Raw genomic sequence first — 25664 nt, 5'->3', positions numbered from 1 at the left:
TAGGAAGATTACAATTTCAACATAATGGGTTGGAAGTCTCCTTGTCCTATTTCTTTCCCTGCCCTGCTCACTGCTGGTTAACTCCTAACATTTTGAGTAAGATGTTTTATTAATTTATCTTTGTGATAATTGATAAATTTGGGCATTTTTCTATTTATACTGTTTATGCTGGATTATTTCTTCAACTGTCTCAAGTTATTACTTTTATCTGTTCTTTAATGCAATTATTGATTATTGAATTTAACAAGTATATACTTTTATTTCTAAAAGTTATATTTTCAACTCTTTAGTTTTATTTATTCTTCAGTATTTTTAAATTCCTTCATTTTGTCAAACCTTTCATGGTTATTTTATATTTAATTATTCTAATATGAGTCAGATTTTCACAAGTACTAAGCTTTGTAGTGACTTTAGAAAGACAGCAATGATTGAGAGGAACAGCATAATCAGGGGGTAGTTTGGACATCTTATATATCCCCTATCCCCCATGCCCTAGTTTATTCCTTCTCATTCTGGGTTAGATAACTGTTGTGGGGAGGTTGTCCTGTGTATCGTAGATTGTTTAACAGTATAATTGGCCTTTACTCACCAGAAGCCAGTAGACTCTTCCCACTTCTTTTCTAGTTATAACTTCAAATATCTTGGATATTGCCAAATATCCTATAGGGGGTGTGGGGGAGAATCATCCCTATTGAGAACTGCTTTAAAACTTGTATGGTTTGCTGTGCCTTAAAACTATAAATTGTAGTTTTGTTATCATAAACACTGAAGTCAGGACAGTCTTAAAAGAGCTTTCCATAGATAAATACTCTCTTAGTAGTAAATATTGTTTGTTTACCTGGAGGTTAGTTGTTTCGTTGTGAGCATGTTAATGAAAAGATTAGACCTGGTTATCTGATTTCTTTCTCTGTTAGCTATCTCCCTTATCAGTTGCTTTAATTATTTTTTTCTCTCCAGTCTCCCTATTCCTATTATTCCACCATTTTTCTACCTTTTATTCATTTAACAAATCATTGTTGAGTACCAAAGATACTGCTTATTAAGAAGCCAGTTATATGGAAGAACATTACAAGCAGAGGGAGCCACTGAAAAATTGTGTAATTTGAAATCAGTGAACATAAAATAAAATTGGGGAAAATTTGGGATGTATCTTCATCTCTTAATATTATTTGTATAAGTAACACAAATTTGAAGCTTGTTTTCAGGAATGTGGGGAGCTCATTTTGAGGGAATATAGTAATATTCAGAAACAAATATTTTTCCTTTGCTCCATTTTTCTTTCTCCAACCATTACTAATGTTGCTATAAAAATTACTTCAGGTGTAGAAAATATAAGGCTAATTTTTTTTTTTTTTTTTTTTTGCGGGTTTGGGGATGGAACCCAGGGACATTTGACCTCCGAGCTACACACTCTCTGCCCTATTTTTTATTCTTTATTTTGAAACAGGGTCTCACTAAGTTGCAGAGGGCCTCACTAAGTAGCTGAGGATTTCTGCAAACTACGATGCTCTGGTCTCAGCCTCCCCAATGCTGGGATTACAAGCGTGCACCACCACACCTAGCTAGGATAATTTTTAATATTGGTAGCAACTGCTGTTTTGGACTTTTTTTTTTTTTCTTGTACAGCCCAGTTTGTTCATTTCGTTTACCCTGCCTTTCTCTGAACAGATAAATATCATCTTGTTATGTTTCAGTTTCAGATTTCTCATTGTATGGATCACTGATTAACAGATGGCTTTACCTCGCCTCACAGGAGCTTTGCGCTCCTTTTCAACTGTTACTAAGAAAGATAATTATATTGAAGATGTGGCTGACTTGAAGGTAAATCTTTTGGATGAAGACAAGCAGAGTATGGAATATGGACAAATACTTGACTTTTCTTTTTCAGTTCTTTGTGCTTTAAATGTAAATTTTGAGCCAGGCATGGTGGTGCATGCTTATAATCCCTTTACTCAGGAGGCTGAGACAAAAAAAAAAAAAATCACAGGTTCGTGGCAAGGCTCAGCTACTTGGTGAGGTGCTTCGCAACTTAGTGAGACCTTGTTTCAAAATAAAAAGTAAAAAATAGGGCTGGGGGTGTAACTCAGAGGTAGAATGCCCCTGGGTTCAATCCCCAGGACCGCAGACACACACACAAAAAAACCCAGAAAAAAAGTTAAGTTCTGTCTTATTTGGTGTGAGACTAAGGAAAATGGGAGTATTGATGTTTTCTATGGAAATTCTTAATGTCAGGCACCTATTATTGTATTGTTAATCTGATACTGAGTCATAGTTAAGGCAAAGTGGTTCACTTTGAAATGTTACTTTTGTCTTATGGAATGAACTTCTTTAGTCTCTATCTTATTGGATTCAATGACTATATTTCCTGAAGTACATATTAGGACATATGATTTAACAAATTATTTTTCTGATAAAATTATTTATGTAAGTTTTATGAAGTACACAAAATACATATAGTTATAAATTTAATATTAAAGAAAAAAGTATATGATATCTAGACTTATAGGAAGTTCTGTATATATAATTATAAGATAAAGAGAAGATTCTTAGAAATGTTTCTGACATATGGTCTATTAGTTTTAACAAAATACTATCGATTGGGTGACTTAAACAATAAAATTTTGTGTGTCATACATGTGGAGCTAGAAGTCCCAGATAAGGTGTTGGCAGGCTTGATTTCTTCTGAGGATTCTCTCCTTGACTTTCAGATGGCAGCCTCTTTCACTGTGTCCTGCCTGACATGATCTTCCTTCTGTATGAGCACATCTTTGATGTCTCCTTCAGTGCCCGATTTTTGCCTTCTTGTACAGATACCAGGGAGATCCTGGATCTTGGAGATTAGGGTACATTTTAAGGGCCCTATTTTAACTTAATCACTCTTGTAAAGATCATGTCTCAAAATACACAATGTTAAGTACTAGGAGTTAGGACTTCGGGATATGAATGTTGATTGGGACATAGTTCAGCCTATAACTTAGAGATTCTGATCAATTGGCAAATGTGAATATACTTTTATTACTATGATGAATATATTTATTTTTTAAATATTTTTGGAAGGAGTAATGGGGATTCAACCCAATGACAATCTACCTTAAAGCTGTACCTGTAGCCCTTCTCATTCATTTATTATTACTATTTTGTTTGTTTTGTGGTACTGAGGATGGAATCCAGGGGCCTTTTACCTTCAGGTTACACCCCCAGACTTATTTTATTTTTTATTTGAAAATAGGGTATTGCTAAATTGCAGAGAGCCTCATTAAGATGCTGAAGCTAGTTTTGAATCTTCCATCCTCCTGTCTTAGTCTCCATAGTACTGGGATTACAAGCATGTACCACCACACCTATGCTTAGCCCTTTTTATTTTGAAAGGGTATTGCTAATTTGCTCACACTGGCTTTACGTTTGTGATCCTCCAGTCTTAACCTCCAAAATACTGGGATTACAGGTGTGCACCATCACACTGAGCTTATTTTTAGTGTCTAACTTACTATAGTTTCTTACTGAATGTGATTTGTACTGTAAGCATCTTCTGTTTCAAAAGGCAAAAGAAACTAGGGCAAAAGCTATAGCCATTTATATCAACATATTATTTGGATATCTTTGAAATTATAAAAAATAAACTACTAGCTGGACTTGGTGTATCACAAGCTTGTAATTCCAGTACTTGGGAGGCTGAGACAGGACGGTCACAGGTTCAAGGTCAGCCTCAGCTACTTAGTGAGGCTCTCTGCACTTAGTGAGACCCTGTTTCAAAATAAAAAAATAAAATATGGCTGGGGGTGTAGCTCAGAGGTAAAATGCCCCTGGGTTCAATCTCCAATACTGCAGGAATCTTAAATTAAAAAATTAAAATATTAATAGTTTTTATATTATGGGTGAAACATATGGAGAAATTTAAATTCATAAATGATAGATTGGCTTTTTGTTAGGAAAGGGTGAATGTTTTGAAAGTTTAGCCATACTCTTGTGAACTTTATAGTCCTGAATCTGTATGAACTATACATATGGAGAAAATGAGCCATATAATAGAGTTTATGAAGGTAGTCTTATGCTATTTTTAAAAAACAACAGGTCCTTTAAATTAATTCTAGGAACAACATCTTTAGGTTATTTTTCTTCTTGGGATACAGAATTTTATTAGACACAAAACAGTAAACCTTCTTACAAAAGTAGGTTTTTCACATTTTTAAGATGAATCACTGTGGACCTCTGGCCCCAATTTTAACAACGTTTACAGCTAGTCTAGTTCATCTGTACCCTTACTCATTCTCTTCCCTCTAAACTCAGATCTTCCTGTCCCATTTTAAAGTAGAAAATCAAGAGCAGGAAAGTAATGATGAATTATGAATGCCGTCTGTACAACCAAGAATAAAATTACAGTTTTCTACCTTACCAGTTTTTCATTAGAGTACTTCATGACTTTTGTCTGTGGATCTGACATAAAATTTTTATTACTTTTTGTGGTCAGTTCTTGAGAATGAAAAGATTTATAATATTAAGAAAAGAGTGTTATATAGAAAAGAATCTCCTACATGCCTAACCTGTTTTAAGATTGCACTTAGGAAAGTAATGCTGACTTGAATATGTTGAAGTTATCATTGGAATCTATCTTTAAATACTTTTCATCAGAAAGCTCTTATATACATTGTAATCTAAGTGATGTTTAAAAACAAGCAGAAAATTGGAAAGAGGTTTGAGGGATGAAACCATTTGTTGCTATCTTCTCAGTGTTGAAGTATTTGCTTTGCTTTTTAAAATGCTGTATGAAAATTTCATGAGTACATTGTAATTAAAACTAAAAAGGAAACTTTTATTAAACATATCTTTTAGATGTAGGAGATTCTCTGAAGTCACATTTAAATAAAGCTCCTTTTAAGAGCAATTTGGATATGGATAGATATCAATTTTGAATTTTTATGGGTGATCCCATATTATATTATATAATGTAAGGTATGTGATGAATTGGTGAAAAACTTTAACCAGTATTTATATTATGCTCTCTATTTCAGGTGAAGCGATCTAGACTTCATGAACAAGTTTTAGATTTGGGCCTGACATGGACGAAGATAGTAACATTTTTGAATGAAAATCTGGAGAAGAGTCAAATGCAAAGTGTAAATGAAGACTTAAAAGAAATATTACAAGCTGCAAAACAAATAGGTATAGTTTTTTTAAGAACCAATAAGGTTTATAACTACATTTTTTATAAACTACACACTAGATAGTTAAAGCCTAACATTTTCCAGCAAGTATTCCTAATTTTGACAGTCTTTTCTATAAAGTCATTTAGTATAGAATGGTAGGGATGGAAATAAATTAAAATTTTATTATACTCAGATATAAGAGATTTAGATAAATCTAGGGTATAGAAATCACTGCCTTGATTGAAATAAGGATTAGGTAAATTAAAATTTTAATCTAGCTTGAAAGAACCTTAAAAGCCTGGGAGCCCGATCTCCTATTATGAATTATCCTCTTAGTACACTATTGATGGTGGTGCTTAATCTATACTTTGCTTTCGTTCCCAGCCCATACTAATATTCTTAATAATGGTTTGTATTTGAAGGAAATTATAATTTGAAGTTGTAGTACTTTATACTTAATACAGGTTACTTTCTCAAAAGATGGCTTTTTTTTTCTAAAACTCAGAGTAAGTGGAACAAAATAAATGATTCTCTGGTAAAAATAACCCTAGTTTATACACTGAAATACATCATAACTAAAAGGCATGGTTAACACTGCTGTAGTTGTTAATTTCTCAAATTTGGCAGGTTTGTACCTACAGAAAGTCCAAACTCATTCTCTAGTCCCTTATAATCTTTACTTTCACCAGTTGTGTTTCAGACCCGTGGGTTTCTCTAAATTTCTCAAGCCCACATTACTGCCTGCAGGTAGATCTTTTCTTGTCATTCTAGATCTTGTCATTCTAGATCTTTTCTTGTTCTGAACTCAGTTAAAAATGTATTTCTTTAATCAAACCTTCATTGACCATCCACTGTCTAGTCATCATCCAGTCACTGCCATAAAACCCTCCATGACATATATCATTATCTGATGCTATACCTATTTGTTTATTGTCACCAGGATATAAGTTTAATGATAGTAGGATCTTATTTTTCTTCTTAATGATTCACCCTGTGTACTAGAGTAGTACATATTTTAGGGTCTTAAAGATTTACTTGATAAGTAAATAAAAAAATTTGGGGGGTAATTTTTTGGTATAGAGAAAACTCAAGTCCTTACTATATACTGGTTGGTGATTTTCTTCCTTACACCAGCTTTGGTGGATGTTTATAAGACTTGAAGACTTATGATCATCACATCTTGAGAGTTTTAAAGCATCTTGACTTGTTTTTGGTATGTCATTTAACTATTATTGGTCTGTGATCTAGTATAATATTGAATTGAGTGTTCTCATTGGTTTAGGTTGTGGAAGTACAAATTAAATGCCCTATGCTTTTGCAGTTAGATGAACTTTTTAAGTTCAAAAGTGTTAGAAAAAGCTTAGTTTACTTAAGCCTTGGGAAAATAGAACATACTTTGATGAGATTTGTGGTAGTTCTTGACATAAAAATCCTACTTTATATTTTAATAATCTAGGTACAAGTCTTTTTTCCCCCAATAGTGTAAATGCAAAATCTCTTGTCCACTCTGACTTGATCCCCTTGGTCTTTGCTGTCTTCATTTGTTAAGATGTTGGTGTCATCAGGATCTGACAAAAGTACTTATTAGAATCTGTACAGAGTATTCTTTCTATTCCTTAGTTCTATTAAAAAATGCCTCAGAATACTAAAAAAAAAACCAGTAATGAGATATTAAGCTTATTAGCTACAGTTAAATTATTTCTTTATATAAATTATGCATAAAAGATTAAAAAATAAGTTACTATTTAGGGTACTTCCCCAAACACCTCTGTGTACAAGTAAAGATTTTAAAAATATCAGTTAAATATCAGTTAATAAGATAAATTCTGTTGAAGCAACAGTTGATTCATATTTAGAAACTAATAACTGACTATATTTAGGGGTTGACTATTTTGAGATGTGAGATCTCAAAAGAGTATTTTCAAGACAGAAGACAAAATCCTTTTTTTTTTTTGTACTGGGGATTGAACCCAAGGGGATCCTACTTCTGAGCTATAGCCTCAGTCCTTTATATTTTGAAACAGGGTCTTGTCAAGTAGCTGCGGGTCTCACTAAGTTGTGGAGGCTGGTGTTAAACCTACAGTCTTCCTGTCTGAGCCTCCCCAGTACTAGGATCACTGGTATGTGCCATTATACCTGGCTGACAGATAAAATTTTGATAGGCAAATGCCCTGTGATCTACTTTTTAAATGTTTTGCTTATGTTGTGTAACTATTATGTTTTGTGACATTAATATGTGGTTAGTAGTTATTTACTTTTTCTGAATGAAAATGCTAATGATCCTAGAAATGTAATGCAAATTAGCAGTTTTGAAAAGATAGGTATCATGGGGAAATATCTGTATGATTTCTCTATTAGTACAGATAATTTTGATGGCAATTATGTTAAGATAGAGCAAAAGAATAAAAGGTATGATGAGCAAAAGAATAATTTGAGTATGATATAAAGTATATATCACTTGTTTAAGACTGTTTATTGACTTCTCAGAGTAATAGTTATTTTAGGCTGGAGGAGACATCAGGGAATATCTTCTCTAATTCATTCATTTTTTATGTGAAGAAATGGGGCCCAAGAAGATTAAGTGAATTCCATTATAGGTATGTGGTTAATGTAGGCCTTGAGCAAGTCTGAAATAGAAACATGATAGAAATTCTAGATTCTTATCTTTCTTTTTTTGTAGTCAGAGATCATGTCCACTCAAGTCTACTGTTCAGCTATTCTTTGGCTTGTTTCGCACTTTTACTATCTCTCAACTATTGCAGTTGTCTGTTGCTTCAGCTTGTTTTCTCCTCCAACTTCTCTTTACTATAACTAGACTGACCTTTGTAAAAGGAAGATCACTTTTATTCCTACTTTATCCTTTAGATCAAATTCCTTAATATGACACAGAAGAAAAGTTCCTTTATGAATTGACACAATTTACTTTTGCATCTCTTTGCCATAGTATCATATACAACCTTTCCTCCAACTTAAGCAGAGTTTACCGTCTTGATTTTGTGAACACTGCTTACTGTTTTTTCACATGTTAAAACAACTTCCTTTATTGTGTTCAACTGGTGAATGTTTCTCTTCCCTGAAGAAATTGATTAGGCATCATTCATTCATGTACTTAGGGATTCCTTCATGTCCACTGATCTTAGTGCGCCATTATTCTGTCATCTAGTATACATTTTTAGGAGTACTGTTCTCATTATTTGAATTACTTATTTCTTCTCCCTGATGCATTATGAATACTTGACAACATACAGGATTGCAGAAAGCACAGCATCTTTATACTCTAGTGCAAACTGTGCTGCAAGAATACAGTTGATATTCTCCATAAACATATGAAGTATTGAGAAGCCAACTCAGAGTCCTCTGTGGTCCTGATTACCAGTAACACTGATGCTGCTGTACAACTGGCAGCTTTTCTCAATTCTGTTATTTTGAAGAGTCTCTCCTCCCACCATTTACATGTAATTTGTTTTTAATTAGTTTTCCCTTCAAGATTGTTTTAATAATATGTTTGAGGGAGAAAATTTATTAATTATTTAAAAGTAATACTCTTGGCTCTTATTCTTAGTATATCTAGATGTTCATAATAGGCAAAGTTATGTCCATGAATTTTGAAGGGTAAGCATAGCCAGATTAAACCTAAGTTCTTGTTGGCAATGAAACTTTGTAAATGCATTTTATGCACTCTAATTAAACATATTTTTGAAAATAGTAAGTTAATAGAGTTACAATAAAATACATCATTTAAAGCATACATCTCTTTCCTGAGCTTTAAATCTTTTCAGAAGGCTAATAAGATTTAGATTTATAAAGTATAGAGACTAACATATGGGAGTTAAGAATGGTAAGCAGGTGGGTAGAAAGACTACAGTTTCCTAATCAATTCTGTAACTGAATATCTTCCCCATAGCCAGAATAGAATGTTTAAGGTTATCCCAGAGTGTAGTGATCTAGTGATTTTACTCCTGTATGGATTCAGATCCATTCAGAATTGATTTTATTCCTTACTATTCAAATTATTTTGTCACACAAAGACATATTTGTTTTTCCTTTTGTAATTTATAAGCGTGTATTTATTTGGGGTCTGACATTGTTGTACATCTTACGTTTAATAAGTTTAAGAAAAAAATTAATTTAAAGGTAGTTTAGATAGGAATGGCTTACAAAGGGTAGTTTACATAAATTTGTTATAGTTTGTGAATTAGCAGGAAAATAAGATTTTACTGTTAGAAAATTGACTAATCAAACTTTTGGTAAAAAGCAACTTATAAAGCAATGATTTAGAAAAGGAAATATAAAATATTAGCTTCCCGGTACTGCAAAAAAAAAAAAAAAAAAACAACCAAAAACCCGAAAACAATATATTAGCATGATTTGACAGTTCTTTCTTTCTTTCTTTTTTTTTTTTCCTTTGGTGATACTGGAGTTCCTGGAAGCCCTTCTACCTCTGGGCTACACTCCCAGACCTATTTTATATTTTTTGAAACAGGGTCTTTTAAGCCAATGCAGCTGGCTTCGAACCAGCACGATCCTCCTATCTCTGCCTCCCAAGCGCGGGGATTACAAGCGTGTGCCACCACGCCCAGCTGACAGTTCTTTCTTGAAGGGGAGAGATTTCAAGTTATAAAGGTATATTTTTTGGAGAATATGGTAGGCAGTTTTTTTGGGATTATTTATAAAATATAGGTTTTTAATATTATAGACTTTTTTATTAATTGTAAAATGGCAGATAAGTTGATTTGGAGCAACCCTCTGCTGAGAATTGGAAAAGCTATAAAGGATAAGATTATTTAAATCTGAGAATTATCAAAGCAATGAAGAAACAAGGGGCCAAGATCTGCAAACAGAAACTCAGAAAACATGATACTGGCTTTTTCCTAGAGGTGACTGTCCATTCCAGAAGAGGAGGCTGGATGGAAAAGAGGAGGAGAAGATATACAGAGCTTCTGGCAGATTCAAAGGACTAAGATGTCAAAAGTGACTAAAATGGACAAAAGAACTAGAAACTCTGAATATTTGGCTAACATATTGAATCTGTTAATTCAAAAGCTTAAAAAATTTATATGCCTTGATGGCTTTTTCATTTTAAAGATGATAAAGTTCTGTTGTAGTTTAAAAGAGGTTAAAGGCATAATAATCAAATGCAATGTAAAACCTTTGGTTGACTCTAGAATGAGAAAAAATTATGAAGGTATATTTGTAGTCATCAGAGAAATTTGAATGTGGGCTGGGCATCATGAGATATTAGGTCTTAAATGTTATGATAATGGTATTATGGTCATGTAAGAGGAAATCCTAAATCTAAGGAGCTGGATACTGTAGTATTTATAGTGACTTGTAATGAAGACTGCATTAAACTGTGAAATGGATTTGTGGGAGGAGGAACACTGATATATATGTGCTATAAGATGACGAGTGCAAGCTCATATTATATATAAAATGTTAAAATCGTTGGATCAGTAATGAGAAAAGTAATGTGGTTTGTTAACATAATAAAGGTTTAAAAATTCTAATATTCAGTAGAATGTATTTAGTAGATGAAAAAATAGCATTTTAGGAATATTTAACATCTATTTATGATAAAAAGAAATTATTTAATCTGATGATGAATATCTGTACAAAAACTACAGCATAAATCAAACATAATGGTGCAGTGTTATCATCTCTAGGAGTAGTGATTTCTAGAAAAGTAGGAGAAGAGAGAGAGAAAGGTTGGAGAATGGATACCAAAATATTGTTAGACAGGAGAAATAAATTCTATAAGTCACCTTATAAGGGTGACTTTAGTTTATGATAACTTGGATATTTTATCTAACTGGAGGAGAGGAATTTATAGACTCTAAAAAACATTTAAAGAAATGGATATGTTAAGTACCTTGATTTGATAATTTCCTATTGTATACATGTATTGCATTATCATGCTGTACCCATACATAGGTACAATTATTATTTATCAGTTAAAAATACATATTAAGCCTGGTGTGGTGGTGCATGCTTGTAATATCAGCATTTGGGAGGCTGAGACATGAGGATCATGGCTCGCGGACAGCCTTAGCTACTTAGTGAGGCCCTTTGCAACTCAGTGAGATTCTGTTTCAAAATAAAGAATAAAAAATAGGGCCAAGGGTGTGGCTCAGAGGTAGAATGTCCCTGGGTTCCATCTCCAGTACTGCAGAAAAAGAAAAAAATACATTTTAAGAAAGCTTTCCTTCTGAGATAGGTAATAAACTAAGAATGCCTATCACTGCTTCCCTCCCTCCCTCCCTCCCTCCCTCCCTCCCTCCCTCCCTTCTTTCTTTCTTTCTTTCTTTCTTTCTTTCTTTCTTTCTTTCTTTCTTGTGGTACTCGGGTTCCTGGAAGCCCTTCTACCTCTGGGCTATACTCCCAGACCAATTTTTATACTTTTTTTTATTTGGAAACAGGGTCTCTTAAGCCAGTGTGGCTGTCTTCGAACCTGCATGGTTCTCCTGTCTCCGCCTCCCAAGCGCAGGGATTACAAGCATGCGCCACCACTGCTTATGTTTCTAACACACTGAAAATCCTTGCTCGTATGATATGGCAAAAAAAAAAAAAAAAAGAGTATAAAGATTGAAAAAAAAGCTGCCATCAGTCACATAGTTGTATCTGTGGAAATTTTATCAAGATAAATAAAAATAAAAACTTTCTTTTTATAAGAAGCAAACTTTTTTATACAATTTATATAGTTTTTGAAAGCTTAATTTGCTTTCATTTATAAAAGTATCAGCATCAAAGACCTAGGAGTAAATTTAACAAAAAACGAGCAAAACTTCTTCATGGAGAACTGAAATATTATTAAGAGAATTAATGGAGACCTAAGTAAATTGAAGATATGAAGGATTGAAAATTTCACTACTAGAAATATATTGTTTTAATCTAAATTGATCGACAGTTTCAGTTTTATCTCAATAAAAATCTCAGCAGGTTTGTGCTTGAGGTTATGTATTTGTGTGTGTGTGTGTGTGTGTGTGTGTGTGTGTGTGTGTGTAAATTGACAAGGTAATTTGAAAGTTATCGTGGGATTCAGAGGCAAAGGGCACAACTCAATCAACCTGGAAAAAATGAAGAGGGAGAGCTTACCTTACTGGATATTACAACTTAGATGAAGAATAAAGAGGGAGAGCTTACTCTATTGGATATTACAATTTAGGAAGATGAGCACTTTAGACTGTGATACTGGTTTAGGAATGTGTACACAAACAGACCAGAGGGATGGAACAGAATCCAGAAACTAACCCACCAGTATTAGGACATTTTATTTATAGCAGAGGCCATGAAGGAGTAAGACAAGGTTGTTTTTCAATATATGATTTTGGGTCAACTGAGTATACAGATAAAAATCTAAGCAATAATAATTCTAAGCAGTGTATAGAATTAAACATCAAGCACAAAATAATAAATCTTCTAGTAGATAATCATAATATTGGTACCTAGTAAACCATTAAAACAAAAAGCACAGTCATGGGAATGATTGGTAAGTTGTATTCCATTAAACTTATACTTTTTAAGAATAAAAATGCAGGGTATGGAATGGGAGAACTTTGCTTCAAAATATGTAATATAAATAAGAGCTTAACTTTGCTTCAAAATATGTAATATAAATAAGAGCTTAATTGGGTATGGTGAGACATGTATGTGATTCCAGCATTTGGGAGGCTGAAGTGGGAGATCCTAGGTTTGAGGTCATCCTCAGAAACTTAGTGAGACCCTGTTTAAAAATATATTGTGAGCCTGGAGTGGTGGCATATTCCTGTAATCCCAGTGCTTAGGAGGAAAAGACAGGAGTATCTTAGGTTCAAAGATATCTCAATAAGTAGCAAAACTCTCCGCAATCCACTAACACCCTGTTTGAAGTTAAAAAAAATTTTTTTTAATTAATAAAAGGGCAGAGGGTGTACCTCAGAGATAAAATGCCCCTAGGGGCTCAATCCCTAGTACCAACACCAACAAAATTTTAAAAAAATTAAAAAAAATACTGAGAGTGTGTGTAGTATAGCTCAGATTTTACCCCCTTGTGTTCAGTCCCCAGTACCACATGCATATATACACAAAAAGAGAAAGCTTATATCCAGATTAAATAAAAACTACAAATAAAGATGTAATCGCATAAAAAATTAAGAATCTTGTATAAGCATTTCACAGAAGATAAACAGCCAATACAGAGGAAAAACACTCTACCTCATTGTTAATCAGGGAGATGCCACCATGTGTCCATCAGAATTGTTAAAATTAAAAAGACTGACATACAAATCAGTTGTTGGTGAGGATCAAGAATGTGAAACAAGAATTCTCATGCACTGCTCCTAGAGTTGAAATTGGTATAGCTGACAGTATCTACTGTGGTTGGACAAATGAAATTTAAATCTTGGTATAAAAATATCCAATAAAAATGCTTGTTCATGTGTACTGAAAAGCCATGTACATTCATGACAACATTATTAGTGATAGCCTGAAAGGGGAAACAATTTCCAATTAAATAGTGGCATGGATCAGTTGCGGTGTAGATTATATTATAGCAGAAATGAACTACAGCTACCTGTAATATTAATCTTATGTTGACAAAAGCAGCCAAACTAGGATGATGATGATGATGATGATGATGATGATGTGTGTGTGTGTGTGTGTGTGTGTATGTGTGTGTGTGTGTGTGTGTGTGTGTGTGTGTGTATGTATGTATATATGAAACTGAGAACCAGGTCTATATAAATTGTTGTTTTTAATATTAACATTTTAATTGAATGTTTGAGATTATTTAAAATAACAAATGCCTGTGTATTCATCACTTGGCTATCTATAGTTAGAATTCCTGTGAACCCTGCTTATCCCTTGGTAACTAGTGTCAAATATAAATCAATATTAATTTTATATCTATCTTTATATTTTTATTATATATTTATGCATAATAAATATAGTAAGAATGCATTCAGTTCAAATATCACAACATAGTATAATGATAGACCAAATGGGTTAGTTTTATCTTACAAAAGCTAGATAAATGTTAGGGCCCCGTGATTTGGCTTTTTCTTCACATTTATTATCTTTATTCACCAGATATCTGCTCCACTTCTAGTTATCATATCCGTGTACTTGCTGGTTTTTTTATTTTTTAAGTTTTAAAGAGTTTTTAGTTTTAAAAAGTAGTTTAAAAGCTGGGCGTGGTGGCGCACACTTGTAATCCCAGCATTTGGGAGGATGCGACCAGAGGATCCAGGTTCATGGACAGCCTAGGCTACTTAGTGAGGCCCTTTGCAATTCAATGAGACCTGGTTTCAAAATAAATACAAAATAGGGCAGGGGGTTTAGCTCAGAGGTCAAATGTTCCTGGGTTCCATCCCCCAGACTTGCAAAAAAAAAAAGTAGTTTAAAAAGTAGCTTTAAAAGGTAGTTTTAAAAACATTATGTTTAGAGTATTGTTTCTAACTTACAGATAATTGAACTATTTTGGAATTCCTAGGATAAACTCTACTTATAGTTTACTTTTAGATACAGGCACGTATCTAGTAAACTAAGTTCTGTTGGAAAATTTATTGCTATATTTTTTGTACTGTCTCTGTTTTTAACTTTTAGGTTTTTATAAAATTATTTTTGTATTCAAGGATAATTTTAGATTATCAGTCAATATATGGGGGCATAAATTAAATTCTTTTAACAGCTAATACTATTAAACCTGCTTCCTTATATAAATGATGATGATATTTTTTATAGTTATGAGGTGAAGCATTAGTACTACAAAGTGCTTAAATAACCCTGATAAAGGACTGTTAAGGGTAATTTTATTGTAACAGATGTTCTAGTAAACATTAATCAACAAATAGTTTGTTTGGGTTAAATGTTATATAATATAGTAATCTAGTGATTGAAAAGGTAGGGAAACTATTGGGTAAAACATAAAAGAATTCATAGGGTAGGAAACTTTGGATAGTGTGTTTTGACTATCCATTTCCAAAAAGAATATACAAATAGAGATTAATAAAAAGAGGACTTTGAAAATGTATCAGCTGTATAAAGAGGCAATTCAGATAACTTGGAGATCTGCCAAAAAAAAAAAAAAAAAACATAAATTTGCCAGGAGTGGTGTAGCAGGCCTATAATCTCAGTATTTGGGATTTGGGAAGTTGAGACAAGAGAATCATGGGTTTGAGGTGTCAGCTTCCTCAATTTAGTGAGGATGTTTCAAAATGAAAAAAAGAAAAAGAAGGTTGTGAGGATGTAATGTCCCTGGGTTCAACTCCCAGTACTAAAAGAAAAAAAGAAAAAGAACCATAACTTGAATGGATATTATATCAGTGCCTGAGTTGTGAGGTTAGTTTCTGGACAGTTTGCTTTATTTTAGTGATAGCTTACTCTTCACTCAAATATTTTCTAACTATAAAAAAAATTACATGGTATTCTTTAGTAGAGATATTTTAATGTTGGGGTTTTATATTGTTATAAGTATATTGCTAAACATCTAATATATGAATATAAAATTGAAGTATACACTAAATCTTTTAAAAATTCTTTATCTTGGACATTAAACTGAAATTGCAGTTATGTTTCAATGAGTTATGTGATTTGTTTAGTGTTATAGTTTATTTGCTTAGTGATGTTCATAATAATGGTTTTATTTTAGGAAGATTTTATATGAAGTCGAATTCAGACTTTTATGTTAGCTGTTTGGTTACTTGGGAAGTCAAGATGCAGTTAGATGCAGGATTTTATAGTACTAGAAACAGTCATATTGTGGTTGGATGCTACCTTCAAGTTGTAATATGAGTGTTCACATTTTATAATGAATACACATAAAGTTAAATGGCTGTTTTTAAAACATAGGGAAGTGCCTTATACTAATTTTAACTTAATCTTCTGTTTTATTCTCTTTTTTTGTACCAAGTATTTTTTTTTGCTTGCTTTTATTGGCTTACCCTAATGCCAACAGTTTCTGTATAAATGTAGGAATAAACTTTTAAGGACTCTATACTGAACATTTTGCCTCTTTAAAGCAAGGTATTGCTGGGTGCACAGAAAGTATAACATATTCTAAAATAAAAGAAGTTCACTATGTTAAATATCGTTATTTAGGCAATTTTAAATTTTTATCACCTAAAAGGTTTAGTTTATTTCTTAAAGAGCTACATGATAAAGCTTACCTGTAGCCAGGTGTGGTGGTGCATGCTTATAATCCCAGTATTTGGGAGGATGAAACAGAGAGATTGCAGGTTTGAGGACAACCTCGGCAAGTTGGGAGACTCATCAACCTAGTGAGACCCTGTTTCAAAATTAAAATAGGGATGGGGTAGAGCTAGGTGATAGAATACCTCCCTGGGTTCCACCTTAAGTAAGCATACCCCCCAAAAAGCTTATTTGTATTATGTAAGCTTTATCATAAAGCTTGATAAGTGTTTAATTTGATGATCATTCAAAAGGTGGCAGGTCTCTTCCTTGCCCATATTTTACCTGGTTTGGTCTTGTAGTCTCAGTATGTTGTATATTCATGTTTCTGCATTTCTCTGTAAAATGAGGAAAATACTAGCAAGATTCATTAGACATTTTACATACTGTACTTGTTTAAAAATATACTAACATTATAGAGGTAAATATGAAGAGAATAACTATGGAGACATGGAATGGCATATATTCAATTTGAATTATTTTTACATACTTTTATGTATAATACACTTTGCTTTATATGTAATGTAGGAAAGATGCTGGTTCAAAAATTCCATATGCTTTTAGAAGACAACATTGTAATTTTCATGTAAATATTTTATCTATTTTCTATTCATATATAGTACATTTATATCAGCTTCTCTGTCTTGCTGATATTTTTAATAAATGGAATGAACTTAAGTAAAAATGTAGAATTGTAATATTTTGTTTTTCACAGCTACGAATCAAGTGTTGGAGTAAAACTGAAATTTAAAGTTTGGATATAACATGAAAAAATAAATTTGAATGTTTTGAATACTTTGGTATTAAATATAAGCATAAAAGATATCTCTAATTTTATTTCCTTTGGCACTAGGGATTGAACCCAGGGGGCATTCTACATCTGAGCTATATCCCCAGCCCTATTTTATTTTGTTTTGAAATGGGTTCTCACTAGGTTGTTGAACGTCATGCTAAGTTGCAGAGGCAAAAATTTAAAAAAGTCATTTGGGAGTAAGATTCTCACAGTTAGATGTAACATGTTCAATTCTGGATGTAGCTTAGAAAACAAGACCTGACTAATTAGAAATTTGTACTCTGGAAATGCCGCCTACGCCATTTCTGAGGCTGCCCCTTTCAGACCCTCTTTTCCTGTCGGGGCGTTTCGGTGCTTCCTCTGTTGATAATTAAGCGCATAAATTTCCCATCAGATTCCTTTTTTTGTTGTTGTTGAGGGAATATAGTGCCTGCCAGAGCTTTGGCAGGTGGCCGCGTTTAGGCTGTTCAGACACCTATGTTTATGAACAAGTCATACGTTTCGGTCCTCTAAAGGGCGATCCAGGGCTTGAGGGTGGGTCGCGGCTCCTCCAGTCCCGAGCCGGCCTCGCATCCGGGCAGTTCGCTGACTGCAGCCACCGTGCCATCTACGTCATAATGTGTGGACAGGCCTGGGATGAGGGTCTAGGGTGGCGCGTAAGACACCTGGGGTTCTGGGAGGCGGCGCGACTGGAAGACGTCATCGCGGCCGCGCAGCCACCGCGGCTGCTCCTGGGTGATCGGTGTTTGAGGGCATGGAGTGGAATGATGCTGCGCACATTCATTTTTGGGAAACTACTGTGCGATATAAACGTGCATCTGTTTGTAGCCCAACTTGAACATTTAGTTGAAGAGGTTGTGAAGAAGAAAGATTAGTTCTTAGGCAAGACTGAACTAAGAACTAATGTGAACTCAACTAAGTTTAAAAACTTAAAGTACTTGTTATTTTTGAAACTACAAATAAAAGCCAGTGCTTATTAGAAATGAAATTGTGAGCCTAATGCGGTGGTGTTTTTTTTATAATCCCAAGTAGTTGGGAGGCTGAGACAAAGATCACAGGTTCTAGGAAGTCATGGTGCCCTACCTAAATTGCTGAGGCTGGTCTCGAACCTTAATCCTCCTGTCTCAGTCTCCCAAATACTGAGACTATAGGTATATGCCAATACGTACAGCTTGAGAGATCCAGTTTCAAAAAGTTAAATTAAAAAGGGCTGGGGGTGTGTTAATATTTAAGCTGAATGGCCCTGATTTCAATCTCTAGTACCCCCCCAAAAAATCTGAAAAAGTTGTTTTGAGCTTTGCTGATATTCCTGAGTCTAGAGTTATTTTTTCTTATTAGAGAATGGACTCTTGATTTATTTTCCCAGCTTAGTATATTAATGGATTTTTTTGCAGCATGGTATATGAATCCTCTGTTATTTAATGAAGTGACATATGACTACTGTAGCATAACTTAAATAGTAACCCAGTGGTGGATATTTAAGGTAATTTCACAGGGGGTAATATAGTAAGACTTTATTTCATTTTTTCCTTTTATTTCTAAAGGGAATTTACTTATTTTCAAAATTTAGCAAATAAGACAAATCTACTTTTTAGAAATTTACAGGGAAATCAGCATGGTATAGTAAAAGAAATTTTGTTTACAAATTGAAAGACTGCTGTGAATCTATCTCATTTAGTGACTTAATAGCTGTTTGATTTTACCCAAATTTTCAAACTTCAGCTTACATTTTAGCATCTCTGAACTGGAGATGATAATACAGAGTGGGATAATTAATTGTGAAAGGTTTTTAGTGCATTTTTTGTTTTATAAAGACATCTCAATTTGCAAAGTTATGATAATACTGTCTGTACAAAAGTTTATATTTACAATGTTAAATATAGAATGAATTTATAAATGTAAATTTCATTTTGCCTAGAATTTAGTATCAATAGTATCAGCCTTATTAAATTATCTGTAGATGTACTGATTTGTAGAAGGTTTTTGTCATGTGTTTTCTAAGTATTAGAAGTATAATTGCTTACCAGACATTGTTTTGGAAATTATTTATCATAACACAAGTAGACTTATTGCTTGATTAGTGAATAAACATTGCAAAATTGCTTATTTTCACACATATAAACTGTTAACCTTCTTTAGATGTATAAACATCAGATAGATGAAAAAGTTACTGAGTCATCATGGTGTATTATAAAAATACTGAACTGGTATCAAGCAGGCCTGGGTTTAATGTAAATCAACTATTTTTTTTTTTTTACTTAGAAACAGGGTCTCTTAAGCCAGCGCGCGTGGCTGGCTTTGAACCTGCACGATCCTCCTGTCTCCGCCTCCCAAGCGCGGGGCTTACAAGCGTGCGCCACCACGCCCGGCCTCAACTAATTTTTGTTTAACGATTCATTTGTGGCATGATACAGTGAAGAAATATAATGCTTTTCTTGAAAGAGGCAGCTGAGAGGTAGATTCTGAAACATGGACAGGATTTGAATAGACAGAGGCCCTGGAGAAAAACAAACATGAATATGAAAATAGATACAGAATTGGATCTGGGTCTTTTTATTTTTTTGTTTTTCCAGTCACTACTCTTTATATGTTGCCCAGGCTGGCTTTGAACTCCTTGGTTCATGTGATCCTCCTTCATCTATCTCCTGAGTCACGGCAGTGACTTGGCAGGACCTGGTGTTTTTGAATATTAAGTCCTTTTTGGCTGGAGTAGAAAATGTATGGTAGCTATTCTGGCTGGAAAAATATGATGGGGTCAGTTCCCAGCTATGTAGGAAACTGGATCCACCTGTATAAGCTGATAAGAATTTGTGAATAATAATGTCAAAGCCATGGTTTCAGGAAGGTGTTAGTGTTAATTTTATTACTAACTTTACCAGTATCACATTAGGTAGTCACATAAATTTTTGGGCCCCTCAAAGGTTTCAGTACTATTTTCCTGCTATAAGTATATTCTCTGAAATATGTGTCACAAATAGCGGTTCTTTCCTTCTTTTTGATGATGTTGGATATAAGAAGTTCAGTCTTAAAGAAACTAGGGGCTGCTGGGCGTGGTGGTGCACACTTGTAATCCCAGTACTTGGAGGCAGAGACAGGAGGATCGTGGTTCCCAACCAGCCTCAGCTACTTAGTGAGGTGCTCTGCAACTTAGTGAGATCCTGTTTCAAAATAAAGAATAAAAACATTGGGCTGGGGGTGTAGCTTGGAGATAGAATACCCTGGGTTCAATACCCAGAATCACACACACACAAAAATGAATTAGGGGCTGATAAGGAATTTCCTTTGATCTCTTATTATTTAAATTTTTTTCATTATATAAAATTGTATTTATTAGAATATTTTTATAATAAAAATTATATTAAAATCCAAAGTGATCCATGCATACATACACAGCATCTCTTGGTGTGTTTCCCTTTTAAACAGCCACTTTCTTTTATGTTTTATAACATGGAAAAGTTTAATTATGTACACCCCGATAGTATTAAATCTTTCTGAATGAGAGCTATATAAATCTATGTATATTTGTATCTTGCCATATAGGTTTATGGTGAAATTGAAAGGAAAGTTACAGATCCTTGAGGTTTCTTTCCAGCTCCCAAAGTCTATAATTCAGTTTTTTTTTCACCTTATGATTTATGTACCTTCATCAAATCAGCTTTAAAATTTGTTTTTAGCCAGGCGTGGTGACACATGCTTGTAATCCCTGCATTTGGGAGGCTGAGACAAGAGGATTGTACAGGTTTGAAGCCAGCCTCAGCTACTTAGTGAGGCTTTCGGGAACTTAGTGAGAACCTGTTTCCAAATAAAAAGTATAAAAAATAGGTCTGGGAGTATAGCCTGAAGGTAAAAGAGCCCCTGGGTTCCACCCCCAGTACCACACACATACACACAAATTTGTTTTTAAATAAGTTTTATCTAATGTCTCAAAGTGGTTTTAGAAAGAAGGGTTATTAGATAATTTCTGTACTTATGTATAGAATATTTACTGATAGTGTTTTATTTATCTAACATATTAGATTTGAGAAATTATTTGTTTTGCTCCTAAATTGAATGTCTTAGGTATTGGATTTAACTAAAAAGAAAATTTTTATAGTGGTTTTGTTTTGAAAATGGTAAGTTGAACCATTATTCAATGGAGCTAATGCTGTTTCTTTTGTCTTTAGTTGGAACGGATAATGGGAAAGAAGCAATTGAAAGTGGGGCTGCATTTCTCTTTATGACATTTCGCTTGAAAGACTCTGTTGGCCACATGGAAACAAAGGCTATCAAACGGATGTTTGGTCCCTTCCCATCCTCATCTGCCACCGCAGCTTGTAATGCCACTAATCGAATTATTTCTCATTTTAGTCAAGATAATCTTATTGCTCTTGGCCAGATGACAGAGAAGGAATATAGCGATAGAGTATTTTTTGGTAAAAATTTACCATTTTCATTTGACATGCATGATCTGGACCACTTTGATGAACTGCCAACAAATGATGAATCCCAGAAAACTATAAGCCTAGACTATAAGAAGTTTCTGAATGAACATACTCAGGAGCATTCCACCCCAGAGCTCAAGCCTGTGGAGAAAACCAATGGTTCCTTTTTGTGGTGTGAAGTTGAGAAGTACTTGAAAGCATCTTTGAAGGAAATGAGAGAAGCACCAAGAATAGAAGATCTTTGCTGTACCTTATATGATATGCTTGCTTCTGTTAAAAGTGGTGATGAACTTCAGGATGAGGTATAGTTGAAAGTTATTGAATTTTTATGTAAAGGGCAACTATCTCAATGAAATAATCTTAAAAACTTGTTTATTTTGTAGTGCTGGGAATTGACCCTGGGGCTTAGGGCATACCAAGAACACGTTCTCCCACTGAGCTGAGCTCAGAACAGCCTGATTAAACATAGGTAGTTAGCAGTGTACTCCTTTAGCATTATGCTATCATACCCAATTATAAAGCCAAATGGTTTTACATGGCAGGCTTGTTTATACTTTTTCAGAGGGTAGTTATAGGAAGGCTGTAAGAATAAAGAGAAATGATGAATCACAAGGCAATATTTAAGGGTACTCATGTGCCATTTACTGGGATAGTATTGCTTAAAATCTGTTGTTCCATTGAAATAATTAGTACTCTTACTCTGAAAAGAATATAGATTTGAATGATGTTATATGGTCACTCTAGTAATAACTGTTAAGTTTTGTGCTAAAAGTATGATAAGTGTTAAAATATTAGAAATTTAATCTATATATTAAGATATTAAGTGACTTACTGAATTAGAAAAAATTTTGGCCAATTTTTATGTTTTAAACAGTAACTATTGAGCCAGGAGTGGTGGCGCACTCTTGTAATCCCCGTGCTTGGGAGGCTGAGACAGGAGGATCTCGCAGGTTCAAAGCCAGCCTCAGCTGGCTTAAGAGACCCTGTTGCCAAATAAAATATATAAAATAGATCTGGGAGTGTAGCCCGGAGGTAGAAGGCCCCTGGGTTCCATCCCCAGTACCACCAAAAAAACAAACAAAAAAATAGTAACTATTGAAAAATAGATTGATCTGAAATAATTGGATTATTTGTCATTTTAGATCACTTGTTCAATAAAAATAATTGTATCTTTACAAGTTTTTTTTTCTGTCATAGAAAGGAAAGAATTATTTTCATTCCTTTTTGGGCCATGATTTGATCATATTATCCAAAGTTGATAAATTACTCCTATAGGCATGTGAAAAGTTTATCTTGAAGGTTTTAGTTTTTTACTCAGTGCTAACATTAATATGTTTTTCCCAAATCTAAAATGATGTCAATTAAACTTTAATACTGGGCAAATTGAGTAATATATTTGATGAAGGATTAAGAGGAATTTCAATCAGTTTCTTTTTTGGTACTTTAAAAGGAAAAGAAAAGGAGCATTGTTTCTAAAGATACTGTGAATTAAGAGTAAATGCCAATGATTTCCCTAAATATCTAAGATGCTTGATGTTCCAAAGCACAAAATATGGGAAAAATACAGATCTACCTCCAGCAAAGGAAGTACACACTAGAGTCAGAATGTCTGAAGTTAAATTTTGGATTCACTACTCATTTCTGTAACCTCAAGCAAATTTCCCAGCATCTCTAAACTCAATTTGCTAATTTATAAAATACCTACTTACAATAATTCATGAATCCAAAAAAACATCACCAAGGTAGGTATCAGCAAAGCAAGGTTGCTAATAAAAGTCAAATTTTTAAAAAAGAACTTCATGTTTGAAAAAGACATCAAGTTTGCCACTATAATAATAAATGAACTTCTGTTTGACTTTCTTCTTATGCTTTCTTTAGTTTGCTAGTTGTGAAATTTTTAATTATATGTAGCAGTTGGCTATCAGTTGAGAATTCATCTGCTTTCAAGGTTGAATAGGGCAGGGCTGAGTGAGTATAATTTTATCACTCTACCATCCAGCAAGAAGACATGAATGTGAACTTCCAGCAATTACAAATGGAAAGAAGATTGGAACTAAAGACTTTAAAGTATTTGCTGTTGACCAGATAACTAGATCTGTCTGCGTTATCTGTGAAACATGTCTTTTTGGTTATGATATATATACATACATATGATATACATACATACATATGATATACATACATCCATACATGCATATATATTTGTTATATATTTAAAGCCTGCTTTTTCTCAATACACCTTTAAAGGTTTTTAAATTATTCATTTATGGTCAAGTTGAGATTTTTAAGAATTTCATTCTTAATGTCTAATTAAATTTTACAACTTGATATTTGTTAAAAACTCAGTAAACCAGCCAGGCGTGGTGGCGCACACTTGTAATCCCAGCATTCGGGAGACTGAGACAGAAGGATCGCGGTTCGTGGACAGCCTCAGCTACTTAGTGAGGCCCTTTGCAACTCAGTGAGACCCTATTTCAAAATAAAGAATAAAAAATAGGGCTGGGGTGTAGTTTGGAGGTAGAATGCCCCTGGGTTCTATCCCCAGTGCCCCCCCCCCCACACACACAAAGAATAAAAACTAACTGTAAGCACTTGTTAATAAAAGTCTTAAAATCATTTTTAAAAGAGGTTATATGCAAAGTTTTGACTTTGGGGGTGGTAGGCCCCCCAGGCCCTACATTGTTTCAAGGGCCAGTCATATTTCTGTGTATTAAAGGGTATTGAACTAATAAAACAACCTGATTTATACTCTTTTCTTTCTCTACTTTGAGCCTCTAAGTTACTTTCTTCTCAGGGCATTTTTTTCTTTGGTCCTCTGATAATAGTCTGCCAAGACAATATTCATTTTGATTAAACCTTACAATCAGATTGACTGGAAAATCTTTAAGTTTCTTTAAGCTTTTGAAATTAATTACTTTAAAATATTTATTAAAGTTAGTACATTTTGCCGGGCATGGTAGCGCACATTTGTAATCCCTGCGCTTGGGAGGCAGAGACAGGAGAATCGTGCAGGTTCGAAGCCAGTCGCACTGGCTTAAGAGACTCTGTTTCCAAATAAAAAGTATAAAATAGGTCTGGGAGTGTAGTCCGGAGGTAAAAGGGTTTCCAGGAACCCAGTACCATTAAAAAAAAAAAAAAAAGTTAGTGCATTTTAGCTTCCTGAAGTAAATAAGATTTGAACATTCCATATTTTCTTAATCAAGACCTCTGCATTCTAGGTACAAACATCTTCCTGCTATTTTTGTAACATAACCAGAATTGTGGCAGTAGGGTTAGTTCTATAGGGATAGTGTAGTCAGTGGACTTGTAACACTAACTTTCCCCCTAGAAAGTAGTAGTATTAGTAACAGTAAAATTACCATGTTTTGAGTACCTGTGTGTGAACCTAATCTAGACTGTTTCCCTGAACAACCAGTTTCCTTACAGTTTTGCAAAGTATAGGAGTCTTATCCTCTGTATAAAAATAAAAAATACTGAAGCCTAGTGATTTATTAAAGCCACAAAGGAGGATGATGTTAGGAATTGGGGGACATTTCCGCAGCATAGACCTACCATTATTGTCAGCATGGCATGAGAGTTTTTGAATGAACTGAAAAGGCTCTTTGAGGAGTCACTTTTTTATAAAGCTGGGTTACATTCTATCTCTGCCAGTGCATTTTGGTGGGCAGATACTAAGCCCTTGTTAGCCTCAGTTCCCTAATACTGTAAAATCCTCTCTTCACAGTGTTGCTGTGGGAACTTGTGAGGTAATATATTTGAAACACCTAGCGTAAGGTTTAACCAACTGTAGACTTTCAAATGTTTACACCATATATATTTGTACATATTAGTTTTGATGATATTCTTTAAAGATTAGAGCATATTTTTTCTAAGTCTTATATAAGAATATTAAAAGTAATTATTAAAATGATGGTTGATGCTGGGTGTGGTGGTGCACGCTTGTAATCCCAGCATTTGGGAGGCTGAGACAGTAGGATCACGGTTCACGGACAGCCTCAGCTACTTAGTGAGGCCCTTTGCAACTCAGTGAGACCCTGTTTCAAAATAAAAAATAGGGCTGAGTGTGCAGCTCGGAGATAGTATGCCCCTGGCTTCCATCCCCAGTACTACCAAAAAAAAAAAAAAAAAGAAAAAGATGGTTGG

At 34.0% G+C, this 25664-nt stretch overlaps 1 protein-coding gene across 1 annotated transcript in view; it reads left to right on the top strand.

The window, feature by feature from the left end:
- Nucleotides 1–1676: 1676 nt before the first annotated feature.
- Nucleotides 1677–25664, top strand: part of ASCC3 (activating signal cointegrator 1 complex subunit 3) — a gene marked incomplete at its 3' end in the record, with an annotated part of 321972 nt that continues 297984 nt past the window's right edge. The window contains exons 1-3 of the mRNA XM_080700024.1: nucleotides 1677–1821; nucleotides 5010–5160; nucleotides 21264–21823. Of these exons, the coding sequence (XP_080556150.1) occupies nucleotides 1732–1821; nucleotides 5010–5160; nucleotides 21264–21823 (801 nt within the window). The 5' untranslated portion in view covers nucleotides 1677–1731. The remainder of the gene's footprint in view (nucleotides 1822–5009; nucleotides 5161–21263; nucleotides 21824–25664) is intronic.

Source organism: Muscardinus avellanarius (assembly GCF_963383645.1).
Source record: "Muscardinus avellanarius genome assembly, chromosome: 8".
NCBI classification, from domain to species: Eukaryota; Metazoa; Chordata; class Mammalia; order Rodentia; family Gliridae; genus Muscardinus; species Muscardinus avellanarius.
This window is presented reverse-complemented; position numbering and strand designations above follow the sequence as displayed.